The sequence below is a fragment of the Sinocyclocheilus rhinocerous genome, unplaced genomic scaffold, assembly GCF_001515625.1.
Source record: "Sinocyclocheilus rhinocerous isolate Xijiao unplaced genomic scaffold, SAMN03320098_v1.1 scaffold444, whole genome shotgun sequence".
Classification (NCBI taxonomy): Eukaryota; Metazoa; Chordata; class Actinopteri; order Cypriniformes; family Cyprinidae; genus Sinocyclocheilus; species Sinocyclocheilus rhinocerous.
Genome location: NW_015645540.1, coordinates 1,530,132 through 1,551,745, shown reverse-complemented (window position 1 = coordinate 1,551,745; position 21,614 = coordinate 1,530,132). Strand labels below are relative to the sequence as shown.

General features: G+C 36.8%; 3 protein-coding genes across 3 annotated transcripts in view; 2 read left to right on the top strand and 1 right to left on the bottom strand.

The window, feature by feature from the left end:
• LOC107706377 (unconventional myosin-IXb-like) overlaps window positions 1–5,541 on the bottom strand; it is a 34,339-nt gene extending 28,798 nt beyond the window's left edge. The window contains exons 1-2 of the mRNA XM_016510073.1: window positions 5,223–5,541; window positions 3,062–3,953 (exon numbers count right to left, since the gene is read on the bottom strand). Of these exons, the coding sequence (XP_016365559.1) occupies window positions 3,062–3,898 (837 nt within the window). The 5' untranslated portion in view covers window positions 3,899–3,953; window positions 5,223–5,541. The remainder of the gene's footprint in view (window positions 1–3,061; window positions 3,954–5,222) is intronic.
• A 6,883-nt stretch (window positions 5,542–12,424) lies between these two features.
• On the top strand, window positions 12,425–16,437 carry LOC107706376 (myeloid-associated differentiation marker homolog). Its single transcript, XM_016510072.1, has 2 exons — window positions 12,425–12,497; window positions 15,283–16,437. The coding sequence occupies exon 2, from the start codon at window positions 15,377–15,379 to the stop codon at window positions 16,256–16,258; it is 882 nt and encodes a 293-aa protein (XP_016365558.1). The 5' UTR covers window positions 12,425–12,497; window positions 15,283–15,376; the 3' UTR covers window positions 16,259–16,437.
• A 4,106-nt stretch (window positions 16,438–20,543) lies between these two features.
• The window catches only part of ftr66 (finTRIM family, member 66), an 8,906-nt gene continuing 7,835 nt past the window's right edge, over window positions 20,544–21,614 (top strand). Inside the window, exon 1 of the mRNA XM_016510071.1 lies at window positions 20,544–21,125. Coding sequence (XP_016365557.1) covers window positions 20,544–21,125 — 582 coding nt within the window. The remainder of the gene's footprint in view (window positions 21,126–21,614) is intronic.

The window sequence follows — 21,614 nt, the reverse complement described above, 5'->3', positions numbered from 1 at the left end:
GGGGACGTGAGGAACAGTATTAAGAACCGCTGCTTTAGAACATTGATTTTGAAACTTGTGAATCAATCCATTAGAATTGTTAGAAGACAGAATCGCGATTCATATATGAATAGATTTTTACGTGCACCTCTAGTTTTCTCTTCCTCTTCTCTAAAGCAGCACAGCATGGCCTCGCCCCCTTTGTTGCCTTTTCCCGGGGGCGGGGTTTATCTCGGGAAGTAGCTCGTTGTAGTCCCTACCAGCCGTTTTTGTAGGCATTAAACTGCCAGAATTTTAAAAGATGATATCTCCGTTTGCATTGAACTTTCAGCTTTGTAACTTTGCAGATATTGTTTATGCTCAAACAGCAACATTACACACTAACTAACGTTAAAAAATTTAAAATCGCAATGAACCACCCCTTTAAATGTGACTTTTTTCATTTTAATACATACTTGCTGAATAAAAGTATTAATTTCTTTAAAAAAATATATCTTACTGATCCCAAACTTTTAAACAGTGATGTCCTCTTGTTCCCAAATTAAATACTAGGTAACACACTTTACAATAAGGTTCCATTAGTTAACATTACTTAATGCATTAACTAAAATGAACTAACAATGAGCAAAACACTTTACTGGACTTATTAATCTTTGTTCACGTTAGTTAATAAAAATACAACTGTTTATTGTTAGTACATGTTAGCACAAGTCTATTATATAATATTAACAGAAACAACTTTTGATTATGGTAATGCATTAGTAAATACTGAAATTAACTAATAAATGCTTTAGAAGAATTGTTCATTGTTAATTCATGTTGTTAACTAATGTAGTTAACTAAGGGTAACAAATGGAATCTTATTGTAAAGTGTTACCAAGTACTTAATCTGGGAAAAAAGTCTTCAATGATTCATTTCAAAAGCATATTTTATTTATCATTTACTAAGGCACATGAGATCCAATAATCACCTAATCTATTTATTTAAATATGCATCAAATATTAATGGTCACACAACCTCAGGTGTATGATGATAAACTTTTACCAATCCCACTCTGTTTGCTTGTTCTGCTTCTTCCACACATGACACACAACTACTCAAAACATAACCAACATTTTTTTTTACCATCACTCTTTATAAGAAAGTCTATTTTAAACCAGCAAGGCATAACACAAGCTGCTTGTTCCTCTTTGTCATTTATTTTCTTTATAAGCAATGCTGCAGAACTGAGAGGGGTTGGGACGTGCTGATAAAAGAAAGCTTTTACGAAAAACAGAGAACTTGCTCAACCTGTTTAGGATCAGATTGAGAATCCCAGTAGGTTAGTGCATGACAAACGGTGACTGACAGCTCCGTTTGAGGGGGCGGGACTTCAGACCAGAGTAAGGAAACCTGATAAATTAGGAGTTATTTCCTCAAGAAAACTTAATTGGCACATTAGAGTAGCACTTTAACCTAAATCCTGAAGAGGAAATTTAGGAAGCGGACTGTTCAGAGATATATACCATACTTGTAATGAATACATTGTATAACAATGGAAAAACTCCTAAAAGTGTTGTGAACTAATCATCCATCTCATTGTTTTGAGTATTCACAATGGCAGCATCTAAAAATATCAGAGTGTGTTGAAACCCCTAAACTGTGATCCAGTGAGTTTCATGATCTATAGCATCTATTTATAGTGTAAAAGGAGTCAGAGGTCTGTTCGGAATCCCCTTTTCCCTAGGAGAAGCAGGGGAAGTGGTGTGAAAGTGCCCTGGCCATGTGATGAAACCAAATGTTTTCTAGATCCTTGTCTGACCATGCTTAATGGAGGAAAGGGGAACCCATTCTCACACAATCTGTTGCACCAAGGACAGTATCACATTTTTCATAGTTCTCTTGGACAGTTAATAGTTCTTAACATGAAGATCTAAGAGTGTGCAAAATACTATGATAGGGCAAGCCACTTCCTGCACAGAGGTCATAATTTCCGTCCTGAAAGGGACTCTTTATCAGTACATCAAGTAATGGAGATGAGTCAAGCAACCCAATAATAATCGAAACTACAGTTACAGAGAAGATACAAAAAAAAAAAATAAATAATAATAATAATATTTAAAGGAAAAAGTGGATCTAGACCCACCTATTTTTTTCTTTTTATTATATGAAGATCACATTAAAACTGACATGGACCAGTATTGTTAAATACATCTAAAATTTTAAATTTGTTTATGGTAATTGAACTAGAATAAAAAAATAAATATTACATGGAAAATTCAAGTTAAAAACTCAAAATACAAAAATTAGAAATGTTGCCTTGGCACCTAACTGAAATAAATAAATTCAAACCGAAGTAATAAAATTACTAAAACAAAAGCTGAAAAAAAAATAAATAATAAAAAATAATATGTAATAAAAATTACAAAAGCACACGATATAAAAATATAAAATATAAATTAAAAGTGAAATATTAATAATACTATAATAGTATATGAATAATATTAAAATAAAACTGACTTGGACACTGAAAATATTTTTTAATATTGTGTACCAAGGATTAAAAAAAAATGCTGGCTGTGAAATGAGTGCTAGAAAGTCAAAGGATTCCAAGACGATATTTTTATGGTCATGGTATTGTCATGGACTCAGGACCATTTGAGCTAAAACTCAGACGTGACCTTCTTCTGGTTTTGGTCTTGACTTGAGCTCAACCTATTCAGGTCTTAGCCTTAACTCGAACTCGAATGAGCTGATCACACCTACAACACTACCACCATCGTCATTTATTTCCACTACAGAAATGCTGTTAAAACCAACACATCATTTGAGATGTGGTGAACATGATGTGGTGTTCTCTAAATGTCCAAAAAATTTAATAATTAAATAAATTGAAGTTGAAGAAATAACATTTATTGCTGAACCCTGAACAAGGCTACAGATGCCATTTATCCAATGGACATTATCATTGTAAAACATCAGGGTCTCAACATAACTTGCTGTTTTGCATCCTTTCTTGGTTTCCTATTACAACTAGAGCGCTATCAGACTTCAAAGTAGAAAATGAAATCTGATGATCCTCAAACCCACAGCAGAACTTACCTCAAGCACAGGGCCTGCCCCCAGGATGGTTCGTTCCACTCCACTAGTATAGCCCTTCTGGGTGAAGGCAGTCAGGCAGTGGATAAGGAAGTTGGTGCTTTGCGTCTTACCAGAACCACTCTCACCGGAAATTACGATGCACTGGTTGACCTGTTTGTTCAGCATTGTGTGGAAGGCAGCATCAGCAATGGCAAAGACATGAGGTTCTAGCTTGCCCAGCGTGTGGTTCTCATACATCTTGACATATCTGGGATTGTAGATGGGGAGAAACTTGAAGGGGTTGACCACGATAAGAATGTTGCTCGCAAATGTGTAGATCTTCTGCTTGTGGAAGCGATGCCGTAGGGTTCCCAAGATGCTCTCCTCCGTCAGCTCGGGGAGATTACATAAATCATTGTATTCCTGAGGCTGTTGCGTGACAAAACCTCGATTCGCAAGTCCCTGAGCTACTTTTTCTTGTCGGACAGATGTCATAACATCATACTGGATGGATCCATCATAGCTTCCCTCTTGAAGGGCGAAAAAGTATCCATCACTTTGAGGGTGCTTGTCTTGGGCCTTTCTAGGCCAGAGAAGGACCCTTTGAACAGGCTGATCGCTGGCTTGAAGGACCCATTCCTCTCCACCGTACTCCTGGACCTCCACAAGGATGTAAGGCTTGGACGTGTCCATGCCAAGTGTGGCGACAGCGGTCTTGATGACAGTGGTTGCTGTTGCCTCTTTTGGGACCCTGAGGATGCAGTCTTGCCCAGGTTTGATGGCAAATCTGGGGTAAATTTGCAAAGTGCAGACCGCTTCATCCTGGTAGCTTGTCACCTTGCCGTTCATGACATTCATTCTTTAATCACACAGACATGCATCAGCATACTGCACAGTACAGCATGATAAAGATCTGGATACAAAAGAGAAGAAAGAATGTGAGTTTAAGTGCGAAACAGCAGTCAGACCACCAGTGTATGTACACACTTGTCTAATGTTGGAACTGCAGCAGTTTATAAAACAGCATAAACTGTGTGCCTGGTTGTACAGATTTTATATGTGACCCTGGACCACAAAACCAGTCATAAGGGTCAATTTTTTGAAATTGAGTTTTGTACGTCACATGAAAGCTGAATAAATAAGCTTTCCATTGATGTATGGTTTGTTAGGATAGGACAATATTTGGTCGAGATACAACTATTTGAAAATCTGGAATCTGAGGGTGCAAAAAAAAAATCAAAATATTGAGAAAATCGCCTTTAAAGTTATCCAAATGAAGTCCTTAGCAATGCATATTACTAATCAAATTAAGTTTTGATATATTTACGGTAGGAAATTTACAAAATATCCTCATGGAACATGATCTTTACTTAATATCCTAATGATTTTTGGCATAAAAGAAAAATCGATAATTTTGACCCATACAATGTTTTTTTGGCTATTGCTACAAATATACCCCAGCGACTTAAGACTGGTTTTGTGTCCAGGGTCACACACACACACACATAAAGTTTAAAAATGTAAATGTTTTAATAAAAAATAAAAAAAAAGTCATTTTCACTTTCAATGCTCAAGTACTGTCGTCCATTTCTATTTATTTATTACTTACTATTTTTCTCTGTATTGCTACAAATATACCCCAGGACTTAAGACTGGTTTTGTGGTCCAGGGTCACACACACACACACAAAGTTAAAAAATGTAAATGTTTTAATAAAAAAAAATAAAAAAAGTCATTTTCACTTTCAATGCTCAAGTACTGTCGACCATTTCTATTTATTTATTACTTACTATTTTTCTCTCAGTTAGGTTGACTTTTCTTACTGTGTGATTATATGTAAACCATGTTAAAATATAATGTGAAAAATAATACTCTCCTAAATGTTTACAATATGGTCAGAACATAGAAAGACAGATTATTATTATTTTTTTTATATTTCTGACATTTAGAGAAAAATATAAATACACCATCCTAGCATAGCATAAAATTGTATTTTATTTTATATACAAATGAACAGCGTAATAAAAACGCACCCAATAATCAACAAACACGAGGAAAAACGTCATGACGCGTTTTAACAACCGTGACAAACTGTCTATTTAAAGTTTAGAAAATCTATAGTTATCTTTCTATGGACTCTCAATAAAAATAAAGAACATTAAAATAATACAAATACATTTACCCGTTTCAAAACACCCTAGTTGTGCTCCAGAGCGGAGTCATTTCCAACATGGGAAAAATCCTACCGTGCTTTCCAGACAAAACTTCCAGCGCTTCAACTAACTAATAAAAGCCGTCCACCTGCATTACTGCCGAACCGGACACCATAAACCGACATATACTGCACAGGTAAAACAATTAAGATTCTGTAAGCAGCATAAGTGGCTGACTCCGAGAAATGTTGAACGAGAAATAAGGAAGAATACTAACTCGCCTCCAGAATGTTGACGACACTGGCGGCTTGTTACTTCCTTACATCGTAGCGTGTTTAATTGCAGCTGAACTGTGTGATGACAAGCCGCCCTCGCCTGCATTCAAACTGCCATTGCAGTTGCCACGCGCTCACGTAGGTAGTAACAACCTGTAAGTTTAAAACTTGGATACCCATCCAAGATGCAGTACCCCTCTCAAAAGTCATTGTTATGTTTGTGATTATGATCGTGAAAAATGTTTTTACTTTTTTGTATTTATTTAAATTTAAAAAGAGATTGAAACAGGAAAGGTACACATTAATGCCCAAGTGTTACTCCACAATGCATGTTTGGTTCTCACCTGCAGGCGGCAGCATACAACACCAATCCCTTTTCCGTCAGTAAGAGTCCTTTACTATTGTGTTATTTCAATGAGAGAAAATCTAGAGTTCGATTTTCTCGGTACCGTACAAAAACTTACATTAACAATATAAACAAACATTATTATAACATTATCATTACAACTATAATGCAATTTTTAAGATTATTATTAACCCTTGTGTGCTGTTCAGGGTCATTTGAAACCCCAAATTAAGTTTGCTGAAATGTAAAAATAAATAAATGAATAAAATAAAAATGTTACCGTCATCTAAATGGCATGAGACTTCATGACTTTGTTGACACTTGCTAGCTCTACAAACAAACAAAATAAATAGGAATCATTTCTAGTTGTATGTTAGTGTAAAAAAAAAAAATCAGACTCAGGATGTTCAGGGTCAGGGTGACACAACAACACATTAAAGATGGAGAACAAATGTAAACATAAACACACACATATATAACACATTCTGGTTTGACTGTAATAATGTCATAATTGGCGGGAAAAAAAAATCAGTACACAAAAATGCTAAACTTGTTTGTTAAACAAAGTGATGATTTTATACACTGTAAAAAAAAATTTTTTTTTAAAGGAACAGACAGACATTTCCGTTAACCCTAACACAACACAATTAAGGGCAAATTTCAAAATACATGTAAAACACCTGTAAAAAATAAATACAGAAAATTCCTTCATATTAATAAGGTACTGTCAGGATCACCAAGATCACCAGTCACTTACCTGTCACATCTGCGCACTACATTCCCAGAATCCCTCCTGGTTCACATTTGCTCACATTCCACAATCACCACCTCTCTGCCATTAGCCTCATCATCATCAGTTGGTCTTTATAAGTCAGCACCAAACACACACACATCGTCTGGTCTTCTTTGCATAGGACTGCTTTCTCCAATGTGGTTTGTGAATAAGACTTCCTACATTGAGATAATACTACTCACCTTTGTTGTTCACTACCTTGCATCAACTTAACTAGCTACCTACCCATGCTAATTACCTGCTACGAATCTGAAGACAATCTTCTGGTGCAGATTAGACAATGAACTGTATCAACAGAAACCGACATCAGCTAGCACCTGTTCTCTAATTATGCATTGATTATATCTTGATTATGCACTGTGGCTAAGTGGCTTAGTGGCTTGTCCTTCATTGTTGGCGAGGTTACCGACTGCCCTGTGGATGAAACCGAGTTCAGCTCTAGCCCAGATCAGTTATAGGTCCATTCCAGCTCCAGAATCTGTTTCAACCCATGAGCAAGCTCCAGAGTCTGGGCCAACTCCAGAGATTATAACCTCAGTGCTTTACTTCACCTCTGCCCAAAGGAGGAGGCAGAGGAAGAAGAAACGGTCCTCTACCGGGCCAGCCCCTGACCACAGCCCAGTGTCAGTTCTTTGCGTAGGACTGCTTTCTCCAATATGGTTTGTGACTAAATCTTCCCATGTTGAGATAATACTACTTGACTTTGTTGTCCACTACTGTGCATCAACTTAACTAGCTACCTACCCATGCTAATTACCTGCTACGAATCTCTCTCTCTGTCATCATCTGCTTCTATCTTCTGTGATCCAGTGCTGATCCCCTCCTCACCTGCAATATAAGGAAAGTTAAGACTGTTATAATCAAGTTTGTTGGACTATTGCATTCTGAACAATCACTCACCTGCTTTACTGCTTGACTTCTGGTTCTACCAATAAAGTCTGTTTGAGTTTGACATTTACCTGTGTTGATCCTCCTGTTTGCTGACAAGTACATCCTAAAATCCTATTTAATCCATATATTTGAATTTAAGTTACATATATTTTAATTGAAGTTATTTTAAGTTACACCATGGCACATTGGACACGCTATCTCCATGAATGAAAGTTAGAAATGTGGTTCTTTTTTTTTTAAACTGAATTTTACATAATACCAGAATGTCGACGACACTGGCGGCTTGTTACTTCCTTACATCGTAGCGTGTTTAATTGCAGCTGAACTGTGTGATGACAAGCCGCCCTCGCCTGCATTCAGACTGTCATTGCAGTTGCCACGCGCTCACGTAGGTAGTAACAACCTGTAAGTTTAAAACTTGGATACCCATCCAAGATGCAGTACCCCTCTCAAAAGTCATTGTTATGTTTGTGATTATGATCGTGAAAAATGTTTTTACTTTTTTGTATTTATTTAAATTTAAAAAGAGATTGAAACAGGAAAGGTACACATTAATGCCCAAGTGTTACTCCACAATGCATGTTTGGTTCTCACCTGCAGGCGGCAGCATACAACACCAATCCCTTTTCCGTCAGTAAGAGTCCTTTACTATTGTGTTATTTCAATGAGAGAAAATCTAGAGTTCGATTTTCTCGGTACCGTACAAAAACTTACATTAACAATATAAACAAACATTATTATAACATTATCATTACAACTATAATGCAATTTTTAAGATTATTATTAACCCTTGTGTGCTGTTCAGGGTCATTTGAAACCCCAAATTAAGTTTGCTGAAATGTAAAAATAAATAAATGAATAAAATAAAAATGTTACCGTCATCTAAATGGCATGAGACTTCATGACTTTGTTGACACTTGCTAGCTCTACAAACAAACAAAATAAATAGGAATCATTTCTAGTTGTATGTTAGTGTAAAAAAAAAAAATCAGACTCAGGATGTTCAGGGTCAGGGTGACACAACAACACATTAAAGATGGAGAACAAATGTAAACACAAACACACACATATATATAACACACATTCTGGTTTGACTGTAATAATGTCATAATTGGCGAAAAAAAAAAATCAGTACACAAAAATGCTAAACTTGTTTGTTAAACAAAGTGATGATTTTATACACTGTAAAAAAAATTTTTTTTTAAAAGGAACAGACAGACATTTCCATTAACCCTAACACAACACAATTAAGGGCAAATTTCAAAATACATGTAAAACACCTGTAAAAAATAAATACAGAAAATTCCTTCATATTAATAAGGTACTGTCAGGATCACCAAGATCACCAGTCACTTACCTGTCACATCTGCGCACTACATTCCCAGAATCCCTCCTGGTTCACATTTGCTCACATTCCACAATCACCACCTCTCTGCCATTAGCCTCATCATCATCAGTTGGTCTTTATAAGTCAGCACCAAACACACACACATCGTCTGGTCTTCTTTGCATAGGACTGCTTTCTCCAATGTGGTTTGTGAATAAGACTTCCTACATTGAGATAATACTACTCACCTTTGTTGTTCACTACCTTGCATCAACTTAACTAGCTACCTACCCATGCTAATTACCTGCTACGAATCTGAAGACAATCTTCTGGTGCAGATTAGACAATGAACTGTATCAACAGAAACCGACATCAGCTAGCACCTGTTCTCTAATTATGCATTGATTATATCTTGATTATGCACTGTGGCTAAGTGGCTTAGTGGCTTGTCCTTCATTGTTGGCGAGGTTACCGACTGCCCTGTGGATGAAACCGAGTTCAGCTCTAGCCCAGATCAGTTATAGGTCCATTCCAGCTCCAGAATCTGTTTCAACCCATGAGCAAGCTCCAGAGTCTGGGCCAACTCCAGAGATTATAACCTCAGTGCTTTACTTCACCTCTGCCCAAAGGAGGAGGCAGAGGAAGAAGAAACGGTCCTCTACCGGGCCAGCCCCTGACCACAGCCCAGTGTCAGTTCTTTGCGTAGGACTGCTTTCTCCAATATGGTTTGTGACTAAATCTTCCCATGTTGAGATAATACTACTTGACTTTGTTGTCCACTACTGTGCATCAACTTAACTAGCTACCTACCCATGCTAATTACCTGCTACGAATCTCTCTCTCTGTCATCATCTGCTTCTATCTTCTGTGATCCAGTGCTGATCCCCTCCTCACCTGCAATATAAGGAAAGTTAAGACTGTTATAATCAAGTTTGTTGGACTATTGCATTCTGAACAATCACTCACCTGCTTTACTGCTTGACTTCTGGTTCTACCAATAAAGTCTGTTTGAGTTTGACATTTACCTGTGTTGATCCTCCTGTTTGCTGACAAGTACATCCTAAAATCCTATTTAATCCATATATTTGAATTTAAGTTACATACATTTTAATTGAAGTTATTTTAAGTTACACCATGGCACATTGGACACGCTATCTCCATGAATGAAAGTTAAGAAAGTGGTTCTTTTTTTTTTAAACTGAATTTTACATAATACTTGTACTGAACAGTGCAACATTCTGAAGTGTATAGATATTTATTTAAATTTTATTTTTTTTGCATTTTTAAAGAAAATTCTAGATGCTCTACAAATGTATTATCTGTTCACTCTGGTAGAAAAAAAATGGCATTAATCACATCTGGAGGCAAATGTAAATAACATTTCAGTTGGATTAATTTGCAGTAATTTTAATTAATAATTAAAATAATTATTAATACATTACTTTTAATAACTTGCCAGTCAGAAGCAGCATTTAAAAATAATTTCATATGAAATAGGCAAGTTGTGTCATCGTTTGGTTATTGACAAGTAGTGACTTTTTTTTAGTGTTAACTATAATGGACTGATAATTGCATATCTGTCAGTCTGACTAAACTATAATCCTGAACATTTTTAAATACACAATATATAGATTTAATTTTTTAAGTTAAATCTTTGTTATAATTTATGTACATTTTATACATTCTATTAAATATATCAAATTTATTTATAATATATCACGAGTTTCACAATTTGAGTTGAATTACTGAAATAAATGAACTTTTCCACGACATTCTAATTTATTGAGATGCACCTGTATATTATTTATAATACATTTTAGTTTATGATAGTTATGCATAAATTTAGCATTACCAGTTGTCATGGAAGCCTAGTACTGTTATCAGCTCATCACTGCTTACAACATCACAGCAAACAGGATTATCGAATCAAAGGAGATGTGCGAATTTATTTTTATCTTATTACTCAGCTACGCTCTTCCTTTCTCATAAACTCTTATCCTCTCACTATAGTTTCGCTCTCTCTTTTCTGTGTGTTGACATGGTAACAGCTTGTGAGGAAGGGAGTGGTTAGAAGAAGAGAGAGGGGAATTGCTGTTTCCGCTTCTTGCAGCAGTTCTCTCAGTGAGCGGACATGTGCTTTGAATCACATATCACCCTAAACGCATTACAGCATAAACAAACGACTGGTTTCCATAGTAACATGCTCTGCATCCTAGCAACAGAAATAAATACCATGGGGTACATATTATTGAATGATAACTTCTAATGTGCAATTTTGACCAGACCTCGTATTTCTGGTGGTATAAAAAGTAGTGGATTTTTGGTTAAAGATGTTTAAATTAAGTCATTATAAGTGAACATCAACAAATGATGGTTTGGAATGTGAGTTAAAGTTAAAACACACCATCCCTCAATCTTATAACTTTCTTGTTCTTCTTCTTCTACTTCTTTTTTTTTTTTCAGAAATGGATATACAGTAGCCTACATTTTTTCACTGTATCACCCTGACTATATAAACCCTATTAGGACATTAATTTATTTCAGGACAGTTGTTGGTACAGTATTTGCAACGGCATATGACGTTTATCATTAACCCCCAACATTACTTTTGTCTTGACCAATCTCTCTTTAACATAGGTGCTTGCATTAAAGAACAATATACATTTTTATGCAGTTTAATAACAAAGTGAGAATGTGACACATCCAGCTTGTATTGAACTCACACAAAAAAAGTAAAATATGCTAGGCTAACATCTCTCTGAAAACCTCTTTTTACAAATGTTTCTAGTGTCTTCTCCTGACCAGTGTCCATTTGAAATACTTGTAGTGCTTGATGATGTAGAATAACAATAGTTTCACAACCAAGAAGCTGGACATGGACCAATTAGAGAACTGGCTTTTTAGCAGTATGTCAGTTTGCGCCACTATAGTTTTCTTTAATACATTTTATAGGAGGTAAAAGATGTTTTAATCTTTACTAGGTAGCTATACTGACCTAACCCTCAGGTGTACGTACCCTCACTATAAATACACAACCTTTTAATGTTAGAGTTGTGGTTTGTGGATTAGTCCTGCTAAGTTATGCTATTTATAGTAGCAACACATACTGATATTTCCTGCATGACATTCATTTTCAGCACGTGTTAGAATAGTAATAGGCCTACATGCAGACTGACATTTTTATACCTGACGGAATAATTGCAAAGATGACTGTTTAAATTGGTCATCCTAATCAGGTAGGTCAGATTTCTTGTTATCCAGTCTACTGGGACAGAATGTGAAAGGCAGTGATGAATTTTTGTTTATTTTGGTTAATTCAGTTATCTAAGTTTAGTCAATAAAGCCATAAAATAAACTGTAAATACACTCTCTGCGTCTTTTTCTCTGGCGGTGTCTGAATTCAGTAACTGTATGAATGAGAAAGCAAATTCATGTTCAGAAATTCTTGTGAGGAGCAGGGCTCAAGAAAGTGAGAGAGAGAGAGAGAGAGAGAGAGAGAGAGAGAGAGAGAGAGTATTACCTAATTTGGCATGTAATGGGCGGATTGGGGGAGGGGGGGTATCCCTTATAAACTTGGGTTAAAGTGTCCTCACTGATTGAAAAGGCAGATCCAAAACCGCGCCTTCTTGTTTCAGACTGAGCACTTCGAGAGAAAGATAACGGGACAAGCCGGTAAGAAATAGGCAGAGGATAGTTTATATATTTTCATCTTTTTGAAAGCAGACGCTTCGAGCATCCAGCACCGTTATGTTTACCTTTGAATACTGACACACATATAACTACAGGTTGTTCTAATTGCGTTTTGGATTCTGATAGCGATAAAATGCTTTGATCTAACTCGTTCAGACTTTGGCATAGTGTGTATCCGAGGCGATCAATCTGACAGATAAAATGAAATAAAATGTAAAATATTTCTATTTGCACCCGTCACGTCTTGCGCTCGTGTAAAAATAATATATTGCGTCTGGAATAATGACGGAGACATAAATCTAGTAATTTACTAAGACATTTGGAACGTAATTTTTCAAAATGCATTGTTTTTTATTATTTTAAAGTAACCTTTATTTTATTCTGTATTAATGGGTGCGGCGTGCGGAGAGGCACGCCCACTACAGCGGCCACTGTCTGTTAGGATGATGGTCTCATATCGAGCTAAATGTCATTTTCATGTCCTGTCGTTTTAGCTGTTTTGACTCAGTTGATCAGTTCATTCGATACAAATTGTTTTAATTTCTTGCTTCCATAAGACTTAAAACACATTTTATTTTATGTTTTCTATTTAAGCTCAGTTTAGGCTAGTGTTTCTGTTTCCATTCTGGTCTTTTACATATGACCAAGCATGGTTTCTGATGCAGTGAAAGTGAAATTTTCCACCGAAAAATGTGTTGACAGTCAATAAAGGGTTCCTTTATTTCTTTCTTAGTGCGCCAGATAAGACGGATGTTAACAGCATGTTTTTTCTGCACAGAAAAGTAACTGCACTGTAACCAGATTAAGGGAGAAAATTGAGTTATGTCTCATGTCTCAGACATCCGCGTGACCTCTACAGCTCTGTGTCCAGCTCTCCAACCTCATGTCTTGTCCTGTTTTCTCATACGTGCTTCCATGGGCCTATTTTCAGATTTTTTCCCCCTTGACATGGGCAACTTCTGTTGCGTAAGGAGAAGTTGAGTAATCGTATATTGCATTGAATTCAGCAGCATTTCATCTCATGTTAAATAGCTGTGAGTGGATGTCAAAAGCAGGGAGTTTCCTTCCACTCTTAGTATTCCATTTCTTTAGTAACAAATTCTGAACGGGAATGAAAGAAGTATAAAAAGAGAAAGGCTTTGAAAGGTGGGCGTAGGGTAGAACAGCAAGCGAGGAAAGAGAGGTTGGGGGAATTCAGTGTGGAAAACACCAGGCACATCCCTCTCTTTTTGCAGTTTGATGGGATGCAGAACATCTGGAATAGCCTAGATCAGTAAGTTGGAAAATTTGACACTATAGGCAAAGAAAGAGTGTAAGAGAGGCAGAGCGGGGAAAAAAATGGGGGAGCGAGGGATAAATGACTCACAGCTATGCTATTGCCGCCTGTGTTTAAAATATGACTCGTCGTGAGGTGAAAGGACACGCTTTTTCAAACCCCTTGGCTATATGTGGCTCTGAATTCATCTGCATGGCGTCTTGCTTCTTTTGCTATTTCTTTAATGATTTTTTGTCCCTATTTACTAACCATGTTCTCTTCCATCTACTTAACCCGAAAATGTAAACACGCATGCCTCCATTGTTTACTTGAACCTCTCCGACAAGATGAAGGAGGTATTCCTGGCTGTTACAGAACTGTGTAGGAGGGCTGAGAGAGAGTCTCAATGCTCCAATTGTTAGCCTATCTGGCTCCTCCCACAGAGGTTGATGACAGATGGACTGAAGGGTTGAGTAAAGGTCTTGCTTGTGGTGCATTAGTCTAAATAGCTCGAATACCTTACAGAGATAATTTCACTGACTCCCAGTCTGGAATCCCGAAGGACACTCAGAGACGTTTTGTTGTAAAGTACCAATTTATTCAGTATGTGACCATTTAATTTGCATGAATATATGGCGTATTATTCTACAAGTTTCAGTTGGACATTGTGAGGAATTTAAACTGTTCTTGTGACCAAAATGAAATTATTGTCATCACAGATTAACTGTTATTCTGCATATATTACTCAGTAAACAACCTCATTCAGCCTTGATATTAAAGTGAAAGATTACCCAAAAATGACAAATCAGTAATCATTTTCTAATCTGGACAGATTTTAAAACACTAGAATATAAACACTATAAACTTGTAAATGATTACAGTAAAAAACTGGGCATCATACACTAAACGACTGAGGATCACACACTAAAATTTCTATTTTTTTCTGAGAACAACAAACTCACATAGAGCCCGGTTGCTACGAGATGCACAGCAAATTAAAACAATATGCGTTCTAAAATCAGCTCAAAATATCAAACATGTTTGGTATCCCCCAACTCAATTGTGCAATAAAAAAATAAAAATTATATATATATATATATATATATATATATATATATAATTCAATATAATAAATCTGAGCTGACTTTTTCTTATTCTAAAATAGGCACAAAATATCAAACATGTTTTATGTCCTCTGACTGGATGGAATCTAAGTCTGAAGCTAAAAAATTGGATTCTGTGCTCTTCATACACTATGTGATTTTCTGCAAAAATCTTTTTGTTTTTGCATTTTTTGTTTTGTTGTTCATACACTGAAAGTCAATGGGGTCCAAAACAACATTGGACAAATTGGACAACATCGGACATTGAGTCATTGCATAGAGGAAAATTTTTGCTTTAACTATTCCTTTAATCTGTGTGAAATCTAAGAGAAGTTTTGTCCATATTATATGAATGTAAATATAATTCTTTCTTACCACTGACTGATTACCTTTTTTCTTTTGTTCATAGACAACCAAGAAGCCACTTAATAAAAGTGGACGTCTATTCCTGTTACTCACAGCTGACATTAATTGCCCTGTAAATCTTCTTTTGTGAGCCCATCATGCCGGTGGTGTTGCGTTCCTCTCCTCTTCTGTGGGCCCGTGTGGCTGCCATGGTTTTCGCCTGCGTTGCGTTCAGCGTAGCTCTTTATGGAGCGGGTCTAACTCACGGCACGGGTGACTGGTGCATTTTCTGCTGGAGTTTCAGTTTTGTTGGAACTCTGCTGATAATCTTAGTGGAAATGTTTGGCCTGCAGACCCGCGCCCCTGTCTCATGGAAGAACTTTCCGATCACGTTCGCCTGCTACGCCTCCCTCCTCTGCCTCTCCGCCTCAATCATATTCCCCCTTTACTTCCTGAAGGGCTACGCTGGTCGCGACGAGATGATCAACTGCCGCATTGTGTCTACCGTATTTTCTTGCCTCGCCACCATCGCGTACTTAAGCGAGGTGAGTCTGAGTAAGGCTCGTCCAGGAGAAGTAGCCGGCTACATGGCCACAGCACCAGGGCTTCTAAAGGTGTGCGAGACCTTCATCGCCTGCATCATATTCGTCTTCATCAGCGAGCCCATAACGTATGACCAGAATGCGGCGACCAAGTGGTGCCTGGCCGTGTACTGCATCTGCTTCATCTTGTCGGCAGGCATCATCGTGATGTGTGTAGGAGAGTGCACAGGTTGCCTGCCCTTCTCCTTCGCCCGTTTCCTGTCCACATATGCCCTCCTGGCTGTGGGCTTGTATTTGTCTGCCACCATCATCTGGCCCATTTATAAGTTCGACAATAAGCACGGAGGCCAGAGCCACAGACCCAACAGCTGTGGCTCCAGCATTGGCCTGTGCCCGTGGGACAAGCTGCTGGCCATCTCGGTCCTCAGCGCTCTCAACTTCATTCTTTATCTGGCTGATCTCATCTACTCAGCCAGGCTGGTGTTTGTTACTGTTTAAGGGGTTTAGCAGGAATTAAAAAGTAATACAAGAGGAAGGCAAAACAATAAAAGACAGAAAGAGGGAAGTGGGATAGAGAGTAGCGATGTTTAAATGACAAGTCATAAACTATATTTACTGTTAGCTATATTTTTTGTCATGCCTGATTAGCAATCTTTTCTACAGATGACAAAAAAAATTTGACTGAAATGTTTTGTCACTAAAAATGTAACAAATTAATGAATTATAATTCTTTTTATATAATACTACCATTCAAAAGTTTGGGGTCTGTACGATTTTTTTATGTTTTTGAGAGAAGTCTTATTAAGGCTGAATTTATTTAATCAAAAGTAGAGTAAAAACAGTAATATTGTGAAATATCATTGACATTTTAAATAACTTTTCTATATATTTTAAAATTTAATTTCTTTCTGTGACGGAAAAGCTGAAATTTCAGCATCCATTACTGCAGTCTTCAGTGTCACATGATCATTCAGAAATCATTCATGCTTTGCTGCTCAGAAACATTTCATTTTGAAAATATTTGTGTTGCCTAATATTTTGTGGACTGGAAACCATGATACTTTTGCAGGATTTTTTGATGAATGGCAAGTTCAAAAGAACAACATTTATTTGAAATAGAATTTTTGTGTCAGTGTAATAGTATTCACTGTCACTTTTTATCAATGTAACACATCCTTGCAGAATAAAAGTATTATTAAAAGAAGTATTTAAAAAATCCAACTGGCCCCAAACTTTTCAATGGTAGTATATAAAAATATTGAATTTGCATAATAGATGCTTGACAAAAATGATTTCTTTTTTCGTTATTATGTACATCTTTCACATATTACATTTAGTGTTATTTTTGCTTCATTGTGCTTTATGTTGCTTTGCATGAAGGATTCTTTTACTAGCTACTATAACTTTGTGAGTTAGTATGAGTGAATGTCAAACTTTCAATCAACACAGTAACACCCTTCAGTTCATTCAGGAAATCAGCATCAGACAAACTGTGTTTGCACTTAATCTGTGTGATGTAATACTTGATATGTATCAGTACATAGCACTGCTGTTTGGTGCATATATGTCAAACCATTTATATGGTGGACTGAATAGTACAAAATTAATTCTTAAAATGTTAACTTCTGTCACATAAGACACGTTGACGATGATGGGAAATATAAATGTATATTTGGACATATCATGAAACATTATAAAGACATTGAATATATTGGTATTCTCATATACACATTGTACTGAATTTATATTTACAGGATATTCTTGCTATATGTGTACACATGGATTTTCCAAGTACATTGCATACATATATGCAAAAGCTATAGATATTTTTCTTGTCAAATCTCTATAAAAACCGTTGTTGTGCTTTTGTACCCCAGCAGACAGTATCAGTTACATAAACACCTCACGATAATGAAAGAAAATGAAATGTTGTTTGCTCTGCTGTAAGTCTCTGGGATCTGCATGTGCCTGTCACAGACTGTTACACAGTCCTCGATGCTTGAATGAGAATGTTTTCATTGTGTTATCAAAGAGCAAGAGCATTTGTGGCACTGTGTTTCTCTCTCTGTATAAGTCCCTCTGTGCTAAGAGGAGAACAGCACACACCGCAGCGTTGTGTGGATGTGTAATCCAGCTCTGAATAAAACCATGAAAAAGATTTAAAGTCCCCATGAAATCAAAATCTATTTTAAAAAGGGTCGGGCCTGCTTGATATGTCCCGCCCTGTCTTCCTGTTTCAGTTCAAATGACTCAACACATAGAGTAACGCTGCGTGTTTCTAAGCATTTCAGGGGACCTTTAAGGGTGATCTCTATGCATCTGCACTCTTGCCTCATTTACTATTGTATACGGTTATTCAGACTTACCTACCATTTACTCTTTGTTTAAAGTTATGCCTGTGTGAAAAGATACAGAACATCTGTTGACTCTCTGTCCCTGAACTAATGAATCACATTCTAGGACATTCACATACAGTATATGCACTCACCCAGAGGAACATTTAATTGCTCAGAGGTCTTTCACAGCTCAGGGGACTTGAATGGATTGTTCAGTTATGCTGAATTTATGAATCACCTTTGCCAGATGTGTTTCTCCTAAAATTAAATATGGGATGAATAAAAATCAAACAATTGTTGATATACAAAAGTGTATAGAATTAAATTGAAATATCTACATTTGCTGTCTATTCAGAAATCTCAAAAGTCTCAGTAAAAACATATGGGAGAATTTTGAATATACAAAAAGACACATAGACCATAGGCCTTGCACGTCTCCAAGCAACACACATCATATGATGTCTCATGTTCCTAAATGATTCTGGGTATTTGACCGAATCGTTTAACTGAATGATTCAATGACTCACACATAAAGACAGTCCCTTATTTCATTTGAGTATGAAGAAGTTAACCAGTTCAATGAATGATTGAAAGACCTACTCAAAAAACAGCCACTTATTTAGTTTGTGAATGAATTAGCTATTTGAACGAATTGATTAAATCATAGGTCTTCAACCTTGCTCCTGGGGACCCACTGTCCTGCAGAGTTCAGCTTCAACTCAAACACACCAGCTAATCAAGGTCTTCAAGATCACTTGAAAAGTCACAGGCCAGGTGTGCTGAAGCAGGTTGGAAATAAACTTTGCAGAACAGTGGGTCCCCAGGAGCAGAGTTAAAGACCTATGGATTAAATTAATGATTCAATGACCCATTCAATCAATTAATTTGTTCGTAAATGAATTGACTATTGTGAACAAATCAATTCTATGAATGATTCAATGACTCACTTATAATGACAGTCACTTGGCACCACCTACTGAGAGTCAATGAACTAAAGATCTAGAGCAGGTGTTCTCAAACGTTTTGACTCCAAGCTCTTTTTAAACAATGAATTTATAGGATAGGATAGGATAGGATAAACTTTATTAATCCCCCCAGGGAAATTGGTTTGCATGAGCAGCCAAAACATAAACCATACAACACAAAATAAATACAATAGATAAAAATAAATAATAAATACAGGTAAAACAGGTAATTTCCCTTCAGATTTTAGGATAAAATAAGGTATACAGGTAAAGATATAAAATAAATTTAACTATCTAGCTCACTAGAAGTTCAAAGGTGCCTCTGCATCCGAGAGATGTGTTATACAGTCTAACTGCAGTAGGTACAAAAGACCTTCTATACCGTTCACTATTGCACCGAGGCAAGATCAGTCTCCAACTAAAATTACTCCTTAATGCAACAAGCATGTCATTTAGAGGGTGAGTGGTGTTATCCATAATGACTAGCAATTTGTGCATCATTCTCTTCTCAGCAACCACCTCCAGAGGGACCAGATCCTGTCCAATGACAGAACTCGCTTTTTTGATGAGTTTATTCAGCCGTTTAGCATCACCCCCTTTCATACCAGTGCCCCAACACACCACAGCGTAAAACAGAGAACTGGCAACCACAGACTGATAAAACATATTAAGCATTTTACTACATACATTGAAGGACTTAAGTCTCCGCAGAAAATACAGTTGACTTTGTCCCTTCCTGTATATTGCCTCCATGTTTTTAGTCCAGTTAAGCTTATTGTCAATGTAGACCCCCAGATATTTGTAGGAGTCCACAACCTCCACATGACGTTATATGACGTTTCCAATCGTTGTTGATATATAAGGATTTGGAATTATTAAATAATTATTTTACTTAGAACTTGTACCTACTAAAATATTTTAGAGCTTGGATTAACTACAAAAAATGTAAATTATTTATAAAAATGCCCATAGCATATTAAGATTTTATTCATTTACATGAGTTTTTCAGGTCTAGACATCCTGGTTTTCCAAGAACATATGAATCTTAGTTCTACACAGAAAAAAAAAGTTGTTGAAAAGTTGAATTAAAGTTTTATCTCATTTTAAAGCTTTTTTTGTCTTGTTTAAACTCATATTAGATCCTCTTGAGGCACCCTAGTGAGCCCCAGCCCCCTGGTCGAGAACCACTGTCCTTGAGGTTCTCCAGCGTGTTCATATAGTGTGGCAATCTGAGGAACCCTAAATGGTGCTTAAAGTATCTTCATTTTATTATATATATATATATATATATATACTGTATATTGTTTGGCTTACAGTGCAGAATTTTTATTCAGTTTTTTATTTTATTCATTTACCTATCTGCAATCTAAAGAGGAAGAATTTAAGGGTGTGGCCCAGGAACATTCATGCAAAACTGGGAACTGCTTCTCCGTGACGGAGCCTTTACCATTTCATACATTTTGCTAGAGCAAAGACAACAAAATGGAAGGGCTCTTGGATACAGAAGAGTTTTGCTGTTCGATCTGCTTGGATTTGCTGAAAGATCCAGTGGCCATTCCATGTGGGCACAGCTACTGCATTGAATGCATTAATGATTATTGGAAGAAAAATGATCATTTGAGGGTCTTCAGCTGTCCTCAGTGTGGACAGACGTTTAGCTCCAGGCCTGTTTTGAACAGAAATACCATGCTGGCAGATATGGTGGACAAGCTGAAGAAACTGGAACTTCTGGGCAACTGTCAGATTTACGACAACTGTGTGCCAGGTGATGTGACCTGTGATTTCTGTACAAGTATCAAACAAAAAGCTGTGATGAGTTGTTTGGTATGTTTGGCATCTTACTGTCAAAATCACCTTCAAGCACACTACAAATCTCCTGCCTTGAAGAAACACAAGCTGATCGAAGCCTCCGTGAACCTGCAGGAGAAGATCTGTCCTCATCATGACAAATATTTGGAGATGTATTGTCGAACTGATCAACAATGCATATGTCTTTTGTGTGTGATGGATGACCATAAAGGTCACGATACAGTAACAGCAGCTGTGGAAAGCACAAAGAAACAGGTAAAGAAAACAATAGCAATTATCTTTCTTGTTTTGCATGTTTAAATCATTTTATTCAATAAGATACATTTTCATGGTTCTTAAAGGGTTAGTTCACCCAAAAATGAAAATTCTGTCATTAATTACTCACCCTCATGTTGTTCGAAACCCGTAAGACCTTCGTTCATCTTCAGAACACAATTTAAGATATTTTTGATGAAATCTGAGGGCTCTCTGACCCTCTCATAGAGAGCAATGTAACTACCACGATCAAGGTTCAGAAAAGTACCAAGATGATCGACAAAGTAGTCCGTGTGACATCAGTGGTTCAACTGTAAAGTTACAAAGCTACGAGAACATTTTTGTCTCTATTGCGTCACTTGTGGACGTGCGTTCACAACAGTATCATGACGCGAGCGTGTGGCGGCGCTGACCCAGATCCGGCGTAATGACGTCACAATAATATGTCAGAATAAAGTCGTTATTTTTGTTTTCTTTGCGCAAAAAAGT

Bases quoted from the DNA above. Each gene is read 5' to 3' on its own strand.
- LOC107706376 (XM_016510072.1), top strand. From the start codon at position 15,377: ATGCCGGTGGTGTTGCGTTCCTCTCCTCTTCTGTGGGCCCGTGTGGCT.